A 24,155-nucleotide genomic window follows, 5' to 3' on the forward strand; every position below is an offset into this window, starting at 1 on the left:
TGTTACTAATTGCTTTGCTTTGCAACTTACTGCCACTTAAGCATTTTCTACTTACCCAGGAACTCAGTGGTCACAAATCCCTGAGGTGTTATGGGTGACACTGGCAGGGTAGACTGGTAGGGTGGTGGAGTGAGGGACCTTCCCAATCTGGTCTCTGAAAGAGACTCAAACTAATACCTCACCCTCCCGGGACCAAGGAAGAAGAAGGGAGATGTTAGACACCTTTGAAGCATCTATTTCTTTACTGACAATGCATCCATTATAAGTGATTCTTAAATGCCTCCCCCTCCCCCCCCAGTAAACACTCAATAAATATTATTGATTCATTCAGCACTCCTTTGGGTAGCACTTTATTGTTAGCCTGGTTTGTGTTACTTAATATATTTAAATATATTTAAAGGCATTGAAATTGAACATATTTTTAATGTTAATTAAATTTATTTATAACTTAATTGTTTTAATTAAATGAATAATTATATAATTAAGACATCTAAATATAATATAGCACTTCTCAGGTCTCCACACAACCCTGAGACCTTGAACTACTATCAGAGCCAGAGTACTATTTGGGTCAGCATCTACTCCAGTCTGTACTTCAAAGTTTTCCTTTAAATTACTCCCTGTATCAGATCAGACCAAACAATTTGAAGCAAAAGAATAAAGAAAAATGAATAACTTGGAAGAATTCCATATATATTAAGGGCTGTGAGGAAGGGCTCCTCCTGGAGAATTCATGACTCCTAAAGTTATGTTTTCCCTGGAATACTCCAGTTCTTGGCCCTGTTGGCTCAGTCTCCTAGCAGTTTTGGGGTGCTTCCGCCTTTCTGGGTCAGAGTCTGTGGCTTCTCTGTGGAAATGTTATAGTCATCTACTACAGAGTTGCAAACCTCTGCTGCTGCAGCCACTACTGCTAACATTTGCTAAAGCTGTTTGAGGTTACTGCAATTCTGTCCCTAGAAGTAATTGTTATCCCTTTTTTGTGCGATTGCCCTAGCCAAAACATGCTTAGGACTGATAAGCACATTTCCAGTTCTTTTTGTGGATCTAGCCTAAAGTCACATTTGGCCAATACTTCTAAAAGCCCTTTTGGTCACAGTCTGTTTTCATATCAGTTCAAATAAGCCGCCTTAGGTTTTTCTGAAATCTCCTTTGTCATTTCTTTAAAAAAAAAAAAAAAGTTGAATTAAATACAAAATAAGAAAAGCAAAATAGAAAAAAGAAAAAGAAAATAACAAAACAAAACATTGTCATGTGCTCAGTAGAACATCAGGAAGAATTCAAAATATATGATAATAAATTTCCATTTCAAGAAAGCATATATAATAAAGAAGAAATTATATTGATGAATGTCCATTTTTTCTTTGCTTCTTGGTAGGTTATTTTGTTCTTTACTGTATACTTTTTGTTTTATTCTTTTTATCTCCCCACTTTCCTCAAGCAGGTAACAATTAAGCACAGATATATTTTTATATACATACATACATATGTACTTTTCACCCCCCCACAGACTCACATACATATATGTATATCTATATAAACATATACATAGACCTACACGCATACATATCCCAATATACTCAGATACATATATATACATATGCTCTTACCCATATGTAAACATGCATCTAAAACTAATAATATAGCTGATATGTAGATTTCTCTCTTGCTTGAAGCTTTAAGTTTGACTTTGTCTAAAATCAATGATTACTAGCTCTACTTTTATTTCCTAATAAATTTTGCTCCTGATCCTTATTATAGTGTTTCTGTATATCTCTTATTTCCTATCCTTGCTCTTTTTTTTTTATCCTACATATTTTACTTTCTTTTTAAAATTTTTATTTCCCCCACTTACATATAAGAACACATTTTTTTTTTGGTTATACTTGTACATTGACTTTTTTTATTACATATTTCCTTTTGAATCATGTTGGGAGAAAAAAATCAGAACAAATGGGAAAAACCACAGGAGATAAAAAAAAAAAGAAGAAGAAAAATGAAAAAAAAAGTGAGCATGGCATGTGTTAATTTATATTCAGTCTCCATAATTCTCTCTGAATGCAGATGGTAGATTCCATCCAAAATTTATTGCATTTGTTTTGGATTACTGAACTGTTGAAAAGAACCAAGTGTGTCATAATTGATCATCATCAAAAAATCTTGCTATTGTTGTATATAGTATTTTCCTGCTTCTGCATGTTTTGTTCAGCATCGTACTGTGTACGATGTTTTCTTGGTTCTACTGACTCTACTCAGCATCAATTCATGTAAATATTTCCAGGCCTTTCTAAAATCAGCCTGTCCATCATTTTTTGTAGAACAATAATATCCTATTTACTTTCATATGCTATAACTTATTCAGCCATTCTCTAATTGAAGGGTATCTGCTCCTTTTCCAATTCTTTGCCACCACAAAAAGAGTTGCTACAAACATTTTTACACATATGGGTCATTTTCCCTCTTTTATGATTTTTTTTTTATGATGTGCTAACTCTTCTACTTTAATTCTGCTCCTTAACTTGCCTTGCTATTACTTAACCTCCTCCCATTCAAGGATCCTTCTCTTATCTTCTCCCCCCTCCCTTTGCTTCTGTCTTTATCCCATTCCCATTACTCTACTCACTTTATCCCCTTCCAATTAATCTAAATGTCCTTCTGTACCCCACCTTATCCATTGCTACTCTTCCCCGACTTTATCCCTTACCCATTAATCTATACACCTTGTTCAATTGCCATAAATGTGTACATCCTTCTATACCTTACTCCACTTTATTCTATTCCCTCCCCCCCTTATTTCTTTATAGATTTTAGAGATATACTCTTCTTGGTATGTATATGTATATATATATCTATAGTATATATAGTATAGTAGTATTCACATATCTATCTATACATACATATATATGTAGTGTTAATATTTAACCAATTCCCAATATGAGTAGGTTTTCAGAACTACAAGCTCTCCTTTCCCTTTCTAATGCCTCTGTATTGGTTCTTCCTCTTCATCTTATTTCTACAACATAATTACTACTTTTACCTTTTCCTAGATAGTATTGTTTTTTAGACTCAGATTATACTTAATTCTCCCAGTCTTTCTTTTGAGCTTTAATTTTTTTGAGCATCAATTACTGATGTCATTCTTAAATATATGGTATATATATCCATGTACAACACATAAACAATTTGTCCACATTGAGTTCCTTGAAATTAATCTTTGATATTGGTTCTTATATATTAAATTTTCTATTAAGTTCAGGTTTGGTTGAAACAAAGTCCTGAAAATCTGCAAGTTGTTGAATGTTCTTTTTAAAATTCAATATTAGAGATAATTTTGCTGGGCATATTATTTTTGGCTTCAGGCCTAGTTTTTTTGATTGTTGGTAAATATGATTCCAGGACTTGCGGTCTTTTATTGTGGCTGCTGTTAAATCCTGTACAATTCTAATTGTAGCTCCAGCATATTTAAAAATTGGGGGGCGAGGGCGGTATTTATTTCTTGAAAAATTTTCTCTTTGATCTGGGGATTTTGAAATTTAGCTATTTCTATGTGTTTTCCACCAAAGGATTTCTTTGAGATAGTAAGTAGTGCATTTTTTCCATTTCTACCTTCCCCTCCTGTTCTATCTCTCAAGGACAATTTTCTTTTATTATTTCTTACATTATTGTGTCAAGATTCTTTTTTTCAGTCTCAGCTTTCAGGAAATCCAATTATTCTTATATTTTCCCTTCTTGATCTGTTCTCCAGATGTGTTGTTTTTCTTATATTTCACATTATGCTCTATTTTTTCATTCTTCATATTTTGTTTTGTTATTTCTTCATCTCTTATAGCTGTAAAGGGCTGAAACTCTGAGTTGATACACTGAAGATGGACAACTGACCACTTAAGGCTAACTACCTATTGGACAATACTCTATTAGCAAATGCTTGGAAAATGGCCCTTCCCACTATTCTGTGCTGGTTCAGTCTTTTGGTATATACAGTTTTCTGTATTAGGATTAGGGGGTGGAGTAAAACAAGCCAGAGTCACTTTGGCGGTAGAGGGAGAGAAAGAAAGTCCTGTGTCCATCCTGTTCATTTCTACCCCTAAAGACCAAGAATAAAGGCCAAGGACTTTTGCTTATCCTGACTCTAGCTAATTCTAAGGTATCCAGGGTGCTAACTCGGTCTTCACATATAGCTTCACTGGATTCCTCTTGCCCAATTCTAATTTGATTATTTGGTTAATTAATAAGAATTATTTTCTTCCTTAAGATTCTATATCTACTTTTCTAGTTGATTGACTTTTTTTTTCTTAAACTTTTTTGTTTTTCTTGGATGGTTTATTTATTTAGTAGAATTCCTCAGTCTCTTTCACTTGATTTTTAAAGTCTTTTCTGAGTTGTTTTATAAATTCTTTCTGGGCAAGTAGCCATTTAACATTATTCTTTGGAGGTAGAAGGGTCTTTTTTATTTCATTGGCCTCCTCTGAAGATGAATCCTACTCTTCTCTCTTCCCATAATAAATTTCTGTGGTTGGATTCTTTCTTCTTTGCCTGTTCATTATTATTATTATTTTTTAAAATAAGAACTATTAGTGTAAGCACCCCTAATCCTGGGATTGGAGGATGGCTCATCTAGCTTTACTTCACCTCTCCCCTCTTACCTGGAATCCCAGATCAAAAGCTCTACTCTCCTGCAAGTGGCCAGCAGCTCCACTGCTCCTGTACTCACCAGGTGTGCTGGTTCCTTCCTTTTACCCAGGGCTGCATCTTTGTAGCACAGCTGGGCCTGGCATTACAATCAGCCCAGGTTCCCCAGCTGTCTGGGAGGTGAAAATTCCTATGGGTGGGCCTAAATCCAACTAGCCCCAGGGCTCTAGCTGGCTGTTTCTGCAGAGCTAACCTGGAGGTGTTTGCACTTCAAACAGATTAATTCCCATCCTGGAATCTTTATTCTGGTCTTCTTGGGTTAATCCCAGAGAACGCTGTTCTGCCCCATGTCTTCTTTGTTTTTCACCAGTCTATGTTCATTCTGAGGCACAAATTTGTTCTATTGGAGGGGGAAACCTGGAGAGCTTGAAATTTTCTGACCTATTCTGCCGTCTTCCCAGACTCCTTCTCCTTTGTCATTTCTTACAGCAAAATAGTATTCCATCACATTCATATACCTGAGCTCACACAATCATTCCCCTAGTGATAGGCATCCCTACAATTTCCAATTCTTTGTTTTCACAGAAAGAGCCACTATAAATAGCATATAAGTACTTTTCCTGTTTCTTTGATCTTTTTTGAGATACAGATCTACTAATGGTATTGCTAGGTCAAAGGGTATGCATGGTTGTATAGTCCTTAAGCATAGCTCCAAATTATTCTTCAGAATGGTTTACCAGTTCACAACTCCAATAGTACATGAATGTATCTCAAATCATTGATTTAATGTCTCTAAACATTGGAAGTATCTGCTTCTTAATTTCTCTTTGTATTTCTTTTCTTTTCCATTCTGGCCATAACTATTTAGCTTCCCTGGAGTGTCTCAAGATCAGCCTGACTTGAGAGTCTTTTGGGTTAGCAGATTTTTAGCTATGTAAAGCTTGGTTCATTAATATTAATAAAGGATAAACAATAAATATTTTTAATAAAAAAATCAATTTAAGAAAATTGTGGAAGAAAGAGAGCTTTGGGAAGATGGGGGAAGATGTAATACAAGAGAGGGATATTGTGGTTCCAGATTCTAGAAGTGGGTTAGTGATGGGTAATGATAACCTCAATGGCTCATCCCTCTGGACAGTTGGGATGAAGTAAAAGTGTGAGTCCTGAGGGTTAAAGAAGCGGATTAAGAAGGCCCAAGTGTTGAGCAGGAGACTTTGGGGCAGGGAAGCTTCCAGATCTAGTCTTGGGGCTCTGGATGGTTGTGGGGCTGAGCTGTTGTTATTTATTCACACAATAATTACAGGCACAAGGTTTAGGAGATTTTGTTACTAATTGCTTTGCTTTGCAACTTACTGCCACTTAAGCATTTTCTACTTACCCAGGAACTCAGTGGTCACAAATCCCTGAGGTGTTATGGGTGACACTGGCAGGGTAGACTGGTAGGGTGGTGGAGTGAGGGACCTTCCCAATCTGGTCTCTGAAAGAAACTCAAACTAATACCTCACCCTCCCAGGACCAAGGAAGAAGAAGGGAGATGTTAGACACCTTTGAAGCATCTATTTCTTTACTGACAATGCATCCATTATAAGTGATTCTTAAATGCCTCCCCCTCCCCCCCAGTAAACACTCAATAAATATTATTGATTCATTCAGCACTCCTTTGGGTAGCACTTTATTGTTAGCCTGGTTTATGTTACTTAATATATTTAAATATATTTAAAGGCATTGAAATTGAACATATTTTAATGTTAATTAAATTTATTTATAACTTAATTGTTTTAATTAAATGAATAATTAATTATATAATTAAGACATCTAAATATAATATAGCACTTCTCAGGTCTCCACACAACCCTGAGACCTTGAACTACTATCAGAGCCAGAGTACTATTTGGGTCAGCATCTACTCCAGTCTGTACTTCAAAGTTTTCCTTTAAATTACTCCCTGTATCAGATCAGACCAAACAATTTGAAGCAAAAGAATAAAGAAAAATGAATAACTTGGAAGAATTCCATATATATTAAGGGCTGTGAGGAAGGGCTCCTCCTGGAGAATTCATGACTCCTAAAGTTATGTTTTCCTGGAATACTCCAGTTCTTGGCCCTGTTGGCTCAGTCTCCTAGCAGTTTTGGGGTGCTTCCGCCTTTCTGGGTCAGAGTCTGTGGCTTCTCTGTGGAAATGTTATAGTCATCTACTACAGAGTTGCAAACCTCTGCTGCTGCAGCCACTACTGCTAACATTTGCTAAAGCTGTTTGAGGTTACTGCAATTCTGTCCCTAGAAGTAATTGTTATCCCTTTTTTGTGCGATTGCCCTAGCCAAAACATGCTTAGGACTGATAAGCACATTTCCAGTTCTTTTTGTGGATCTAGCCTAAAGTCACATTTGGCCAATACTTCTAAAAGCCCTTTTGGTCAAAGTCTGTTTTCATATCAGTTCAAATAAGCCGCCTTAGGTTTTTCTGAAATCTTCTCCTTTGTCATTTCTTTAAAAAAAAAAAAAAAGTTGAATTAAATACAAAATAAGAAAAGCAAAATAGAAAAAAGAAAAAGAAAATAACAAAACAAAACATTGTCATGTGCTCAGTAGAACATCAGGAAGAATTCAAAATATATGATAATAAATTTCCATTTCAAGAAAGCATATATAATAAAGAAGAAATTATATTGATGAATGTCCATTTTTTCTTTGCTTCTTGGTAGGTTATTTTGTTCTCTACTATATACTTTTTATTTTATTCTTTTTATCTCCCCACTTTCCTCAAGCAGGTAACAATTAAGCACAGATATATTTTTATATACATACATACATATGTACTTTTCACTCCCCACAGACTCACATACATATATGTATATCTATATAAACATATACATAGACCTACACGCATACATATCCCAATATACTCAGATACATATATATACATATGCTCTTACCCATATGTAAACATGCATCTAAAACTAATAATATAGCTGATATGTAGATTTCTCTCTTGCTTGAAGCTTTAAGTTTGACTTTGTCTAAAATCAATGATTACTAGCTCTACTTTTATTTCCTAATAAATTTTGCTCCTGATCCTTATTATAGTGTTTCTGTATATCTCTTATTTCCTATCCTTGCTCTTTTTTTTTTTATCCTACATATTTTACTTTCTTTTTAAAATTTTTATTTCCCCCACTTACATATAAGAACACATTTTTTTTGGTTATACTTGTACATTGACTTTTTTTATTACATATTTCCTTTTGAATCATGTTGGGAGAAAAAATCAGAACAAATGGGAAAAACCACAGGAGATAAAAAAAAAAAGAAGAAGAAAAATGAAAAAAAAAAGTGAGCATGGCATGTGTTAATTTATATTCAGTCTCCATAATTCTCTCTCTGAATGCAGATGGTAGATTCCATCCAAAATTTATTGCATTTGTTTTGGATTACTGAACTGTTGAAAAGAACCAAGTGTGTCATAATTGATCATCATCAAAAAATCTTGCTATTGTTGTATATAGTATTTTCCTGCTTCTGCATGTTTTGTTCAGCATCTTGTTACTGTGTACGATGTTTTCTTGGTTCTACTGACTTTACTCAGCATCAATTCATGTAAATATTTCCAGGCCTTTCTAAAATCAGCCTGTCCATCATTTTTTGTAGAACAATAATATCCTATTTACTTTCATATGCTATAACTTATTCAGCCATTCTCTAATTGAAGGGTATCTGCTCCTTTTCCAATTCTTTGCCACCACAAAAAGAGTTGCTACAAACATTTTTACACATATGGGTCATTTTCCCTCTTTTATGATTTTTTTTTTTTATGATGTGCTAACTCTTCTACTTTAATTCTGCTCCTTAACTTGCCTTGCTATTACTTAACCTCCTCCCATTCAAGGATCCTTCTCTTATCTTCTCCCCCCTCCCTTTGCTTCTGTCTTTATCCCATTCCCATTACTCTACTCACTTTATCCCCTTCCAATTAATCTAAATGTCCTTCTGTACCCCAACTTATCCATTGCTACTCTTCCCCGACTTTATCCCTTACCCATTAATCTATACACCTTGTTCAATTGCCATAAATGTGTACATCCTTCTATACCTTACTCCACTTTATTCTATTCCCTCCCCCCCTTATTTCTTTATAGATTTTAGAGATATACTCTTCTTGGTATGTATATGTATATATATCTATAGTATATATAGTATAGTAGTATTCACATATCTATCTATACATACATATATATGTAGTGTTAATATTTAACCAATTCCCAATATGAGTAGGTTTTCAGAACTACAAGCTCTCCTTTCCCTTTCTAATGCCTCTGTATTGGTTCTTCCTCTGCATCTTATTTCTACAACATAATTACTACTTTTACCTTTTCCTAGATAGTATTGTTTTTTAGACTCAGATTATACTTAATTCTCCCAGTCTTTCTTTTGAGCTTTAATTTTTTTGAGCATCAATTACTGATGTCATTCTTAAATATATGGTATATATATCCATGTACAACACATAAACAATTTGTCCATATTGAGTTCCTTGAAATTAATCTTTGATATTGGTTCTTATATATTAAATTTTCTATTAAGTTCAGGTTTGGTTGAAACAAAGTCCTGAAAATCTGCAAGTTGTTGAATGTTCTTTTTAAAATTCAATATTAGAGATAATTTTGCTGGGCATATTATTTTTGGCTTCAGGCCTAGTTTTTTTGATTGTTGGTAAATATGATTCCAGGACTTGCGGTCTTTTATTGTGGCTGCTGTTAAATCCTGTACAATTCTAATTGTAGCTCCAGCATATTTAAAAATTGGGGGCGAGGGCGGTATTTGTTTCTTGAAAAATTTTCTCTTTGATCTGGGGATTTTGAAATTTAGCTATTTCTATGTGTTTTCCACCAAAGGATTTCTTTGAGATAGTAAGTAGTGCATTTTTTCCATTTCTACCTTCCCCTCCTGTTCTATCTCTCAAGGACAATTTTCTTTTATTATTTCTTACATTATTGTGTCAAGATTCTTTTTTTCAGTCTCAGCTTTCAGGAAATCCAATTATTCTTATATTTTCCCTTCTTGATCTGTTCTCCAGATGTGTTGTTTTTCTTATATTTCACATTATGCTCTATTTTTTCATTCTTCATATTTTGTTTTGTTATTTCTTCATCTCTTATAGCTGTAAAGGGCTGAAACTCTGAGTTGATACACTGAAGATGGACAACTGACCACTTAAGGCTAACTACCTATTGGACAATACTCTATTAGCAAATGCTTGGAAAATGGCCCTTCCCACTATTCTGTGCTGGTTCAGTCTTTTGGTATATACAGTTTTCTGTATTAGGATTAGGGGGTGGAGTAAAACAAGCCAGAGTCACTTTGGCGGTAGAGGGAGAGAAAGAAAGTCCTGTGTCCATCCTGTTCATTTCTACCCCTAAAGACCAAGAATAAAGGCCAACGACTTTTGCTTATCCTGACTCTAGCTAATTCTAAGGTATCCAGGGTGCTAACTCAGTCTTCACATATAGCTTCACTGGATTCCTCTTGCCCAATTCTAATTTGATTATTTGGTTAATTAATAAGAATTATTTTCTTCCTTAAGATTCTATATCTACTTTTCTAGTTGATTGACTTTTTTTTTCTTAAACTTTTTTGTTTTTCTTAGATGGTTTATTTATTTAGTAGAATTCCTCAGTCTCTTTCACTTGATTTTTAAAGTCTTTTCTGAGTTCTTTTATAAATTCTTTCTGGGCAAGTAGCCATTTAACATTATTCTTTGGAGGTAGAAGGGTCTTTTTTATTTCATTGGCCTTCTCTGAAGATGAATCCTACTCTTCTCTCTTCCCATAATAAATTTCTGTGGTTGGATTCTTTCTTCTTTGCCTGTTCATTATTATTATTATTTTTTAAAATAAGAACTATTAGTGTAAGCACCCCTAATCCTGGGATTGGAGGATGGCTCATCTAGCTTTACTTCACTTCTCCCCTCTTACCTGGAATCCCAGATCAAAAGCTCTACTCTCCTGCAAGTGGCCAGCAGCTCCACTGCTCCTGTACTCACCAGGTGTGCTGGTTCCTTCCTTTTACCCAGGGCTGCATCTTTGTAGCACAGCTGGGCCTGGCATTACAATCAGCCCAGGTTCCCCAGCTGTCTGGGAGGTGAAAATTCCTATGGGTGGGCCTAAATCCAACTAGCCCCAGGGCTCTAGCTGGCTGTTTCTGCAGAGCTAACCTGGAGGTGTTTGCACTTCAAACAGATTAATTCCCATCCTGGAATCTTTATTCTGGTCTTCTTGGGTTAATCCCAGAGAACGCTGTTCTGCCCCATGTCTTCTTTGTTTTTCACCAGTCTACGTTCATTCTGAGGCACAAATTTGTTCTATTGGAGGGGGAAACCTGGAGAGCTTGAAATTTTCTGACCTATTCTGCCGTCTTCCCAGACTCCTTCTCCTTTGTCATTTCTTACAGCAAAATAGTATTCCATCACATTCATATACCTGAGCTCACACAATCATTCCCCTAGTGATAGGCATCCCTACAATTTCCAATTCTTTGTTTTCACAGAAAGAGCCACTATAAATAGCATATAAGTACTTTTCCTGTTTCTTTGATCTTTTTTGAGATACAGATCTACTAATGGTATTGCTAGGTCAAAGGGTATGCATGGTTGTATAGTCCTTAAGCATAGCTCCAAATTATTCTTCAGAATGGTTTACCAGTTCACAACTCCAATAGTACATGAATGTATCTCAAATCATTGATTTAATGTCTCTAAACATTGGAAGTATCTGCTTCTTAATTTCTCTTTGTATTTCTTTTCTTTTCCATTCTGGCCATAACTATTTAGCTTCCCTGGAGTGTCTTAAGATCAGCCTGACTTGAGAGTCTTTTGGGTTAGCAGATTTTTAGCTATGTAAAGCTTGGTTCATTAATATTAATAAAGGATAAACAATAAATATTTTTGTACATCTCCTTCTTCAGTCTAATCTGAGAACCACACAATGACAACTTATATTTTTTATAGCAGTTTAGAATTTACAAGATGCCTTTACTTTCATTATCCCATTTGATTCTTACAACAGCCCTGGAAGGTAAAAAGAGCAAATATTGGCCATTTTTAGAATGTGAAATTGAGGCTCAGAGAAGGTGACTTGCTGAAGGTCACAGAAGTGCTAGTAATAGGAAGGGATTCTAAGTCATTGTTCTCTCCACTCTGCCATTTTAAGTCTAATTGGGGAGAGAGGCCAAGGATTCTGTAAGGCTGGTCAGGTGAAATATTATTAGAAGGAAGTGAAGATGAAAGGAATTTTTCTGGATCATGGTCCTGACAAAGAGATGCAATTTTTTTTTTCTCAATGACCCAAATGGTATTACCATTTGGGATGGTTATTTTATTTTTCTGAATTTTTTTTCAATTCTTTTTTCAGGTTTTATAAGTGAGGTAGACAATTTCAAAGCTCTGTTCCCTGGAAGTTCTTGTCCCCTTATCAGTAAGGAAAATAACAACAATTTATATTTATATGTAATGCTTTGAGGTTTGCAAAGTATTTTCCTCAAAACAGCTGTAGGGTAGATAGCACAAGTGTTACTATTCCCGTTTTACAGATGAAGAAATAGAGGCTCAAAAACTTGTGACTTGGCCATGGCCATAATGCTAAAAAGTGTCTGAAGCAGGGTAAGTACTGAGGTCTCCTGACTGTGAAGTCCAGCAGCACTCTTTCCACTCCACACTCATGGCCTCAGAAGCCCCCTTACTGGCCTGGCATTGTGAAGATTGACTCAACCTACTACAAGAAATTAGTTCATATGTCCTTAGCTACTATGATTTACTTTTGTGAGATTACAGGAATGGGAAATTAATGGACATTGATTAAATGACCATGATGGCATCCCAAAACTATCCTTAGACTCTGTCTAGTCTATATATCTTGCTGTTTCCTTTCTTTTAGAATTAACCGACCTACAGGAAGCAAAGCAACACAATCACAAACTGGACAGAAACATTCTGGCGTTAAGAAATCATGTCCAGAAAGATTCAGAAATAAAAATGTGTGTGGAATTGGTAAGACTTTAAAGAACTATTTTGTAATTAATAACTTAAAATCATTTAAAATAGTTATTATTATTATATTTGATAACTTAAATATTATTACATAGTAGGACCTTTGTAGATGTAAAACTGGAACAAATTATGTCCCAGTTAGCACAAATAAGGAATCCCATTAAGGTGCTGCATTATTCCAATTCACGCTTTTCAAAGTTATAATTATATGTAAAATATGGCTTTGGGTTCCTGTGTAACAGAAATATGCAATGAAAAATATTTTAAATGACATTTTATCTGTTTATTTACATAATAGCAACAGATAAGAAAAATGTTACTGATTCAAGCTAAGAAATTTTTAAAAATGAAATTTAAAAAGTTAAAAATGATAGAATATTATGTCTAAAAATTAGACTATACTGATGATATGATAAAAACACTGTCATTTAAAATGTTTTAGCAGCATAGACTGAACTATCTTCTTTCTTTAAATCTTCATGCATATACTGATAGGCTCAGAGAACTTTATGCACATCTTGAGGAATGTTCACATTCAGATTCTCATACATTAAACCAACGCACTCGAATGACCTGGGATATTATCTAAAATCAGAAATGCTTTAAATGTGATATTGTTGTCTTTGAAATATTTTTCACCTACTGGGCTAAAATAACCAGTCTTTGAAAACAATTTTATTTACTGATGCTTCTAATTTGCTTGTCAAAAATGGGGAACAATCAATGTATTTTTGTGAGTCAGAGCTTTTGAAGCCAATTAAGTAAGATTGGTTTTAATTTAAAATCTCCTTTGGCAGTAATTCCCAAGAAAAACTCCAGGTTGAGTTTTTTCCTTAGAATTCTAAGTTCTGGAAGGAATCCTTTTTTAAGAACAAGCCTATTTCATCTCCATTAAAAATGAATTAATCAATCTATCTACCTTCCGCTGGTTTTTTATTTCTTGAAGACATTTTTAGTTTCATCATCCTTATCTGCACTTGCCACCTTTCTGGTAATTTTAATGTGAAATTTAACGGGATTTTAAAATCAATTGAAATCACCAACACTTGCAGTAAAAGAAACTTTTACCATCTACTTTACTTCTATTTTCCTCCACTGCCTTAAAAAAAAGCTTGAAACTTTTGTCTAAATGACTGCTCTGTTAAGTAGAATGCATTTTTAATTTATTCTTATGGCATAATAATATTACATTATGTTCATTGGCATAGCTCTAATTTAAAACCAGAAGGTAGTAGTTGAAAATAGGGCAAGGGTGAAAGTAATAGTGTCTCTGGTACCAGTCTTCAACTCAGTTTTTTAATAGCTTTGATCTTAAGATCTCTTCTGAATCATTCAGCTTGCTCACTCAGCAGAATCTAAGCTGCTTTATACAGGAGAGGTAGTGTTTCTAGGAATATGTGGTCTCAAAGAAAAGCTGGACTTATATTCCCTTTTTTTTTTTTTCAAATCTTTAATTTAATTTTATTTTGTTTTTTAATTTTAATATCTTTTTATTGATAGAACACATGCCAGGGTAATTTTTTACAGCATTATCCCTTGCATTCACTTCTGTTCCGATTTTTCCCCTCCCTCCCTCCACCCCTTCCCCCCAATGGCAAGCAGTCCTTTACATGTTGAATAGGTTACAGTATATCCTGGATACAATATATGTGTGCAGAACTGAACAGTTTTCTTGTTGCACAGGGAGAATTGAATTCAGAAGGTATAAATAACCCGGGAAGAAAAACAAAAATGCAAGTAGTTTATATTCATTTCCCAGTGTTCTTTCTTTGGGTGTAGCTGCTTCTGTCCATCTTTGATCAATTAAAGCTCTCTTTATCGAAGAGATCCACTTCCATCAGAATACATCCTCAAACAGTATCATTGTTGAGGTATATAATGATCTCCTGGTCCTGCTCATTTCACTCAGCATCAGTTCATGTAAGTCTCGCCAGTCCTCTCTGTATTCATCCTGCTGGTTATTCCTTACAGAACAATAATATTCCATAACATTCATATACCACAATTTACCCAGCCGTTCTCCAATTGATGGGCATTTGTGAAAAGGATAATATTTGAATGATTTCTGGGGTTTCTTAATAATCACTTATATTTCTTTAGAGTGACACTTACTACAGAAATAATTATTTGAAGCATGAGGTTTTCTTTTTTTTCCCTATAGAATATCCAGTAAAAACATCAACATTGAGAGTTTTTATTCACAGGGCTTTTGGCTTCTTTGTAGTAGAGAGAATGAGTGAGATCCACATACAGAGTGATGTGGGACATTAAAAAGAGTCTTCAATTTTGTTATTATTTTATATGTTTATGTAAGGACTTGTAATCTCCTGATAAAATGTAAGTTCCTTGAGGGCAAGAACTTTGTTTCTTTGTCTTTACATTCCAGCACCTAACAGAGAGTCTGACATAAAGCACATAAACACTTAATGGATGTTTGGTGATTGATTTGTATCTGTGCTGCCATAAGTTATTAATCATTTTAAATTTATGTGGCAGGATAAAAAGAAAGAAATCGTGTCCGAAGACAACCATGAAGCAGAAAGAAGTGAAAAAAGTGATGAGATATTCCATAAAAGGTAAGCTTTGTGAGCAGAGACAAACTAGTTACATGCTTTCCCCTCAATCCCAAACTGCTGCCAGTAGCCAGCCATGGAAAGGGAGGTGATGGCTGGTGCCCTTACTTGCCATACTTACGGGAAAGTAAGTATGCTCCCTTAATGACCCATGAGGAAGAGGATGAATGAAGTGAGTAACTGTTTTCCCCTTCTTGCTCCCTCAGAGGGACCTCACTGCTCAGATCTAATTAATGAGTAACATCTCTAGTCACCCTTGCAAATTCAGGAACCTAGCGTTCAGGAACACTGTAGGTGATGTCCAAAGCAATCAAATTGGGTCCCACACTGGATCATGCATTTCTTTAGTTTGGACTCACTGGTGCTTGTCAGAGTCCTCATATGTGAACATACAATATCATTCCAACCTAATAATTGAAAACTCTCAATCATATATTTTGAAAATGAGCACAAATAGTAATGACTCAAATTCATTTAATACTTTGATATTTATAATACATGTTCTTTACAGTGTTCTCTATGAAAAAGCGCAAGTACCATTCTTACTTTACAGAGCTGAGGTTCCTTAAGGGGAAAAGCTCACCTGGCTGCCCTAAGCTCAAACTATTAACAAGTACCTCCTTGATTCCCTGACTTTCCATACTGTCTTATTTTAAGAAGATAAGCATGTTACATTTAAGGATTTAATGAAACCCTATTTGGCACCTTCTCCCCACTTAATCCTTACCTTTTAAAGTAGTAGTGATACAGTACTTCAGAATGCAATAGTGACCAAATGACTTGGATAATTTGCTTTCTTTGTAGTAATTATGTCTTATTTTTTGACAATGGAGTCCTATACTGCCATTCCCCATCCTCTCACCCATTAATTTCTCTGAGAAATCATTCACAGATTATTCATAAAATGCTGAGACTAGGTGGCCCTTTGAGAGATCATTCTAGTCCATTTCCCTACTTCCAGAGTAAGTGACATTTAAGGATTGGTGCACAAATAAGATTATTTTCTCTTTTCAAAGATCTTCCTGCAGAGGAGAATGTGCAACCTTCCTTAGTAATTTTTTTAATATTTTATTTTCTTCATTGTTCAAAAACTCTCATTCTTTAAGTCTCTTTTCTATTATGTGACACTATCTTCTGAAATTTAATTAAAACAATAAAACATTAAGAGTTCCTCATACTGACTCCATAATCATTTGACTGGTTTTATTTTTGTCACAGAGAGGAATAGGTTTGTTAAATAATGGAATAAATATTAGGGGAAAGCATTTGTTACTTCTAGGAGAGTACTCAGGTACCTAATGCTTTAGTTCTGTTACCCCATCTTTGTTTTCTAGAAGAGAGATTCTAGTATTTTGTTTTTTAGGTAAAATGTACATATACCTCCAATCTTCATGAAATTAAATTTACTGTCAGGCAGAGTGATGGCTTGAATGCCATGACAAGGCAAAATCTGTATCTATATATAGATATGAATATAAATATGGGTATTAGACTTACTATATCATCCTAATTAGAATCATCCATTGATTACAATTTTAAAGTTGCCATAATTGCAAGTATTTATTGATTACTGTTTATGTGATTAATATTGGATAATAATACTTATTTGACTAGCAACTGGATAACTAATGTATACCCAAGATAGTTAAGAATTCACCACAATGTTATTGTTCTTATTTCCATTTCCATTTAAACATTTCCAATATTTGAAATAATTTGATAGTAATTTCAGTGTTAAATGTTGAATCTAGCAGAACACTGGCAGATTGAAGACACACAGTAAATGATGTTTGAATTGAATCAAAGTTGGCATTAGCATTCAGTATTATGCAGTGAATGATGGCTATATCCCAGACACTGGAAAAAGTATACATATTAGTGCATGTTTTGCACTATGCAAGTATATTAACATTTGGTAGAACCTGGATTAGAAGTAAAAGTCACTTAATTTGCATTTGGCTCTTTTTTCATTTGGACAAAGATGAACTTTTACATGCGGTATCATCTTGTCTTTACTGGAGATGACCAAAAATGTTCTGTGAGAGAAAGGCAATCTCATGTTTCCATTTAATTAATTAATAGGCTATGAGGTACTTTCAATAGAAGATGCAGCAAGTTTTTTCAATGAATTTTTTAATTTAAAAATCTTGACATCATAACAGCTCTGAGCTTATTCTTCTCAGAGCAGATGAGACCGTATACAATTTAAATTACCTTTGGGTTATGTTACCTAGTTCTAGTTCCCCTGACTATTAAGCAGTTCCAGTCTAGCATGCTATCATAAATTGTTGGCTAATGAGTTAGCTAGTTAGTTAGGTAGCTAGCTACCAGAGGAAAAAAGGCAGTTATGGACATAGTGGCTTTCTGTTATCCCTATGTTTTGTTGATAATCATCCTAAATTCTTATCGATATGTAAATACTACAGAATCAAATTCCAAGCTCTTCTGGAGGATTCTGAGCTAACCTATATCATTGGGGCTGTTTAGACTTTCTTGGGTTGCTAATTTCTGATTTTAAAATTCTAAGGTTCTAGAGAATAGGGATACAAAAGCCAGCCAAGATTTCCATTATTTAGATGTTCATCAGTAATAAACAATAATGAATCTGTAAGGTAATATTAGGTATACTCAAGGAAAGAGTTATTGTCTCTTCCTGTGTGGGAAGTGGAGAGGATTTCTGTATTATCATTAGCATATGGTATTATCACATTAAAAATCAGACATTTATGCTTCATCTGAAGCTACTTTGTTCTTTGTGTAACTGTATTAGATCCCTCTATTTTTGTTATAGATGTAAAAAAATGATTGAAGACCAAAAATTCAAGTTTACAGACCTTCTTCACAAGTTCCAGAAACTTGAGCATGAACATGAACATTTAGTAGAACGGAATGAAGAACTAGAACTTCTTTTGGGAGAGACTCAAAATCAAACCAAGGAAGAGAGAAAACATTTTGAATATCATGTTGAAAAACTTCAAAGGAAAGTATGTCAGAAAAGAAGAAAAATGCATGTTATTGTCAGATGACCCAGTACTCCTATAACTATTGTCTGAAAAATCACTCTGGGCTTAAGGCCTGCTGAAGACCTTCAGTTTTCTAGAAAATGAGCTTCTGCACTGGACCTTTAAACCTTAAAAATACTAACAGAATATATAGGAATGAGATAACCAAATAAGCATGTAAAACAAACCATCCAATAGAAATCAATATATTCCATAAGCTATTAACTTATCCTATACTATGGTTCCTATCCGAATTTTATTTATAATCACGGTTCTTTTTAGTTCCCTTGGATATCCTTTTACTTCCAACATGAAAGTGTCATCTTTCTTCCTTGAGCACTCCCAACTAATTTTGTATTTTTCTAACTGGATAATCAAGACAGAACTCAGTTACCCATTCTGTAATTGCATTCATAACTAATTTTCTAACAGCTGATGTATGACATATCAACTACAGTGGAGAAAGGGAAAAAAACATAATATTTCAAAATTATTTATTTCTTTGTAACATTCATTTAAAAAATTTTATGTGTCAAATTCTTTTCCTTTCTCTACTCCTTCCCCACCCTTTGAGAAGACAAGTAATATGATACCCATTATACATCTGACTCATGCAGAACATATTTCTATATTATAGAATTATATATTAAAATATAATCTATATTATAGAATATATAATGTGTAAAACAGAATATGTGATAATATTCTCATATAAAATATATTTTGCATAGCTCACATGGAAAATAAAATGAAAAAAATATTCTTCAATCTGTACTCTATAATATAAATTATTACACTGTTCCCATAACCCCAAAAATAGTTCAACCCTCATACCCATTTTACATCCACAGATAACAAAATGTTATGCTAGAGATGCACATGATACCAAGTGCTCAGGTTAACTTTGGGAGCTTTGTATTTCTTATATATCAAAATACACCCAGAAATCTGGAGAAAAATCTCTTAATTGGACAAATCATATCTATTTCAGTTCTTCAAAGACCTGTGATTTCATTGGTGTAGTTTCTCCCTTCCTAGACACAGAGGTAGGATTTCTCTATATTTAGTAGAAATTGTCTTGGTAATTTTCTGTGGCTTAAAAAAAGCTGGAGAAGGCCAAAGTCCTCATATTCAAAGTGATCTGAGAGGTCTCTATCTCTGTTTCCAGTTAGCAAGGAGGTAAATAACTCAAGAGATTTTAACTCAGGCAAGTATACTACATTCATATGGATTCTTTTCTCTATAAAATCAGAAAGCTTAGACATACAAATTATTAATAACTTTTATCAAAAGTTCTGAGTCTCCATGTGATCTTTTTGATCATTAGGCAGGAAATATTTTCCAGTCAGTTAAATTCTATCTAGCCAATTTTCCATCAACTTTCTTCCTTACCCACCCTCTATAGCAAAGATTAATTCAGGAGGTAATAAAGTTATCTTTATCTAGCAAGACATCATTGGAATATAAGCAACCAGTTGGCAAATTTAAAAGAGCAAAGAAACACTTACCAGTAAACAATGATGACTGTGTAGAGGCAGCAGTAGGACTCTGTCTTCCCTGCAGCTTTTCTGAGTGGGCCGGCACAGCTCTTGGATTCCCTGCTGGGCTTTCTTTATATGAAGAGCAGCAAGCTAGGGAAAGAAAGAAGCTCCAGCTGCTACAGGGACTAGAGCCAGTCTCCCAGAAAACATTTTCCATCTGTTGCTGTCTTTATGCTCTTATCTTCCTTCCAAGTAGTTAAAATACTTCCTAGGCTAGCATAACACTGTGTAGTCCAAACTCAATCACCTAATAGTTCTGTCTCTTCTGAGACTATGAAAAGACAACTCCCAGGATCCTTAGCAAACTATCTATCCCCCCAGGACAACCATTTTCTGTGACCATTACATTCTCTACCAGGATTTAAAATTTTGCAATCCCTTGCAAATCAGTTACAGTAAATGTGGCATTTGTGATTGTATAGCCGAGTATCAGTATATACAGCAGCCTTTAATGAAATAAGGATGGTATCCCAGGTAATCACCTCAGGGTATCATCAGTTAAACATGTAGTAAACATAGCACAATGCAAAACATCACTTGACAGGTTGCCTCAGGGATGACAAGTCCAAATTATATATAGAAAATATTTCATATGCATATGTTATAGAAGTACATGCATATCCATGTATCACAAATATATGTAACACCAAACAAAATTAAATAGCAACATTAGTAGGCCTATAATAGTAATATCAGTAGACTTAGAAACAAAATATATCAAACTAAGATGCAGAAATAAACAACAAAGCTAGACATAATTAATAGATTAGTATAGCTACTATATAAACATATCAAAGCAAAGCATGTTAACATCATTAAGAAAATATTAAAAGCACACTTAAATATGCAGTCATTAACGTGTGCATTACGAACATATGTAGTTACATATATGTCAATCCTTACGTGGATGAATACCAACATTGTCACATGGTTACGTTTGTAATGTTTCACTAGTTTCATCCAGGATATAATAAGTGAGTCTGGTCACTGCTCAGGTAGTTCTTGTTCTCCTATAGTCTGCTGACATGTCCTTTCTCCCATACCTCTGCTAGTTCACAGTTTGGGCTGATCACAATCCCCATCAGAAGTTTAGTCTTCTCTATCTAAATCTGAACTTGTAGAGGGCCAAGGCTGGCTGAGAATGTTACTAGATATTCAAAGGTATATTTATATCCTAAGGGCTTTTTAGATCCTAGGCAGGAAAGCCTAGTTGTTCTTGATTCTTGGATTTACCCCCTTCCTTTATTTGGACTATATATCATCATCTTCACTTGAAATGTCCTCTTGGAGGCTTTTTGTCTGGTTCCAGCCGTCTCCTGTTTAGGGTCTGCCAGGCTGAATATCCATAAATCTCCAACTGCTTATCAGGAAGCCCAGTTAACTCACTAATTGGTATTAAGTGATTGTGGTAAATTGTCTTTGCAAGGCCCCCACCAGTCTCTGGAGCCATTTTGTAAAAGGCCAGTTATTCAGTTTCTTTATAAGTAGGTATGGAGTAGCTTTCCAGTGATCTGGTGGTGTTTCATGAGCATCAAGATTTTTCAGTAAAACTCCATCACTTTGGAGCAGCTAGATGGTACAGTAGATAGAGCATGGACCCTGGAATTAGAGGACCTGAATTCAAATTTGACCTCTGACACTTAACATTTACTACCTGTGTGACCCCAGGCAAGTCACTTTATCCCAATTGCTTCACAAAAACAAACCTCTGTCACCTTGCTCAAAGTCTTGACCACTTGGGTATTATATTGTAATTTATTTCTTTTAGCCTCCTTTTGGGCTGAAGTTGTAGCTAGGTAATAAGCTTCCTTCAGCTTCTGGTCAGTTAGGAGATATACTTGTTAAAAATGATTGCAGTCTCTCCATCCTCAGAAACTCCCAAACCCAAACATCAGCAGGAAAAGTATAAAATTGGCAGCAACCTGTCTGGTGGAATACCTTTATCTTAATGGATCCTGGCAAAAATACTTCTCCCATAGCACTTTCGCAACCCTGGAAGCTTTTTGAGTCCTGTTTAGGTATCCCTGTGCATATTTTATGACATCACCACAAATATGTGGCTTATATTCTTGCTGTCTCATTCCAGAGACTAGAAGTATATGCAGACCAGTTCCCAAGATTCATTAATATTTCTTTTCTATAAAAATTTACACAAGCCCATGCTACTTTTCTTTGCACACAGCTAGCATAAGCTTCACATTTCTGTGTGATATCTATGGTCATCTTAGGCCTAGAAAATCTATCAGCTCTAGAGTCCTCTTTTAACTCATTTGTCCAAAGTTATCATGCAAAGCTTTCAAGACTATATAGTGATTTTCTCTGAGTAACACTGGCTACTTCTTGATATTTGGGATCTGTGACAAGCCAGTATATTACTTCTGTCATTGGTCTCAAAGATTGGTACTCTGAAATTTTGTTTTCAATTTTACTGCTGTCATGTTGAGTTTCTAATGGCAGGTCACTGAAATGTCCCAGATTTGAGCTTAATAGAACTATGAAATCTAAGGAAGTATGAGAAGTTGAGTGGCAAACACTTAAGTTAGAGAGCTGAAATTTATGTATTTTTTGCTTTTATTTTAAAAATAAATTGATAGATTTTGTTTTAATTTGATATTCCTAAGTAACACTTACACAAACCCCTTTACAAAGAATGTTCTCCAAGAAAACTTTTTGATTCTGGGTTATTAACATAATGGAAGAATAGGTTCTTTAATTTGGCAGTTTCTACACTTGGTCATTGTATTTGACTGGAGCTTGATTGCCTCTCTATGATGCCTTTGATTATATGAGTGATTTGATTTGCACTCATTGTGAATATTGTTCTTTTGCCTACTTTTCTTCAATCTGCATCTGTTTTTCTGTCTTCCCTTCTCATAATATTTCATAATAGTTCTGCTTTACAGAATAGTGTTCATATACAAGTAATTTTTTCATAAGTTGTTGGTCACATATTTTGGGGTTTTTTTCTCTTTTGTTGTCAAACTAAGCCTTCCATGAATCTTTTTCAAAATGTGAGGTTTTTTTAATGATTGTCAAAAATTTCCTTGAGATATGGTCCAATAGTAATATTTCTGGGTCAGAATACCAACAGTTTAGCATCCTTTCTTGTTTAAATTCATATTGTTTTCTGGAACACATGAGCCAGTTCACAGCTTTACCAGTGTGTCTGCCCATAACCAATCCAACCAAAAAAAACAAGAGTTTTCTTGTTTTTTAGCTTCTTCCAAAGTTTGTAATGTAGCATAGGGTTGAGGTTTGGTAAATTAGTGTTGTATTTATTCATTTTTCAGATTGTGATTTTGAACATTTTTTTCAAGTGGTCATTTATAATTTGTGTTTCATTTGAAAACTGTTGTTCAGATCCTTTCTTTGGTCACTTCTCTACCAGTGAATAGATCTTTTCTATTTGTGTGAGTTTCCTATAGATTTTGGATGTCAGATTTTTATCAGAGATCTGACATTTATATTTGATGGTGCTATTCAAATATGAGTTTCTTGTTGTAGGGATGATAGTCTCAGCTTTAATACACTTGTGTACCATAGTCCTTCTATATGCCCCTTTAGGGGTCTGCTGCTATTTTTCTTATGTGTGAGGAAGGACAGTGGAACATTCAGAGCATAGAATTCTGAGCTGTTACCCTCTCTCCTGAGCCGTTGGTGTCTACCCCCAGCTGATGAGAAAAATTGCCCAGCAAGGGCATTGACCCTCCACTCTGTTTGCTCTGCTGAAAGGTGAGGTGGGCTACCTTCAGCTACACTTCAGAAATTATGATAACCCACTGTTATCCATTCTTTGCTGCCCTTTTGCTAAAATTTTCTACTTTAGCCCTTATCCTTTGGCCTCCTAAAGTATAAGTTGCTTAAAATGCATCTGTACTTCATGTGTCAAAGACATCTATTGAATAAGCTTTCTTTTTTTTTTTTTTTTAAACAAATTTTTCCCTTTTTAAGTCAGTATTTTCTCCATATATTCTCCATGTATCTCAATGTAGTGATGAGATGGAGGTAAAATATAGATATTCATTGAATACCGAGAGTGTGGTCAGGTTAAAGCAGAAACTAGGTCTAAAAAACCTAGATAATTAAAACTGAAAAGACCCTTAGAAGTCATGTAGTTAAATTCTCTTGTCAAAGAGATAAGCCCAGAGGATATAAATGAATCATGTATGGTTTCAGAGTAAGTTAATGTCAGAGCTGAGATTAGAACCACACTATAGATATGCAGAGACATTTCCCACTACTTCTGCTACCTGATATGGAGAGAAAGTTGTCACAATGAAAATATATCCTCCTAAGTATCCAACTATCTGTGCAGTATACATAAGACATCAGTAATATTTCTAAATAGACCTTTTGGCCATACCACTAGCTATTC

General features: G+C 34.7%; 1 protein-coding gene across 5 annotated transcripts in view; it reads left to right on the forward strand.

Annotated features, from left to right (window-relative positions):
- The window catches only part of CCDC30 (coiled-coil domain containing 30), a 145,749-nt gene that overhangs the window by 26,055 nt on the left and 95,539 nt on the right, over positions 1–24,155 (forward strand). For all 5 annotated transcript variants that reach the window (XM_051987909.1, XM_051987910.1, XM_051987911.1 and 2 more), the window contains exons 8-10: positions 12,552–12,664; positions 15,161–15,240; positions 18,029–18,221. In XM_051987909.1, coding sequence (XP_051843869.1) covers positions 12,552–12,664; positions 15,161–15,240; positions 18,029–18,221 — 386 coding nt within the window. The remainder of the gene's footprint in view (positions 1–12,551; positions 12,665–15,160; positions 15,241–18,028; positions 18,222–24,155) is intronic.

The sequence above is a fragment of the Antechinus flavipes genome, chromosome 3 (genome assembly GCF_016432865.1).
Source record: "Antechinus flavipes isolate AdamAnt ecotype Samford, QLD, Australia chromosome 3, AdamAnt_v2, whole genome shotgun sequence".
In the NCBI taxonomy this organism is placed as follows: domain Eukaryota; kingdom Metazoa; phylum Chordata; class Mammalia; order Dasyuromorphia; family Dasyuridae; genus Antechinus; species Antechinus flavipes.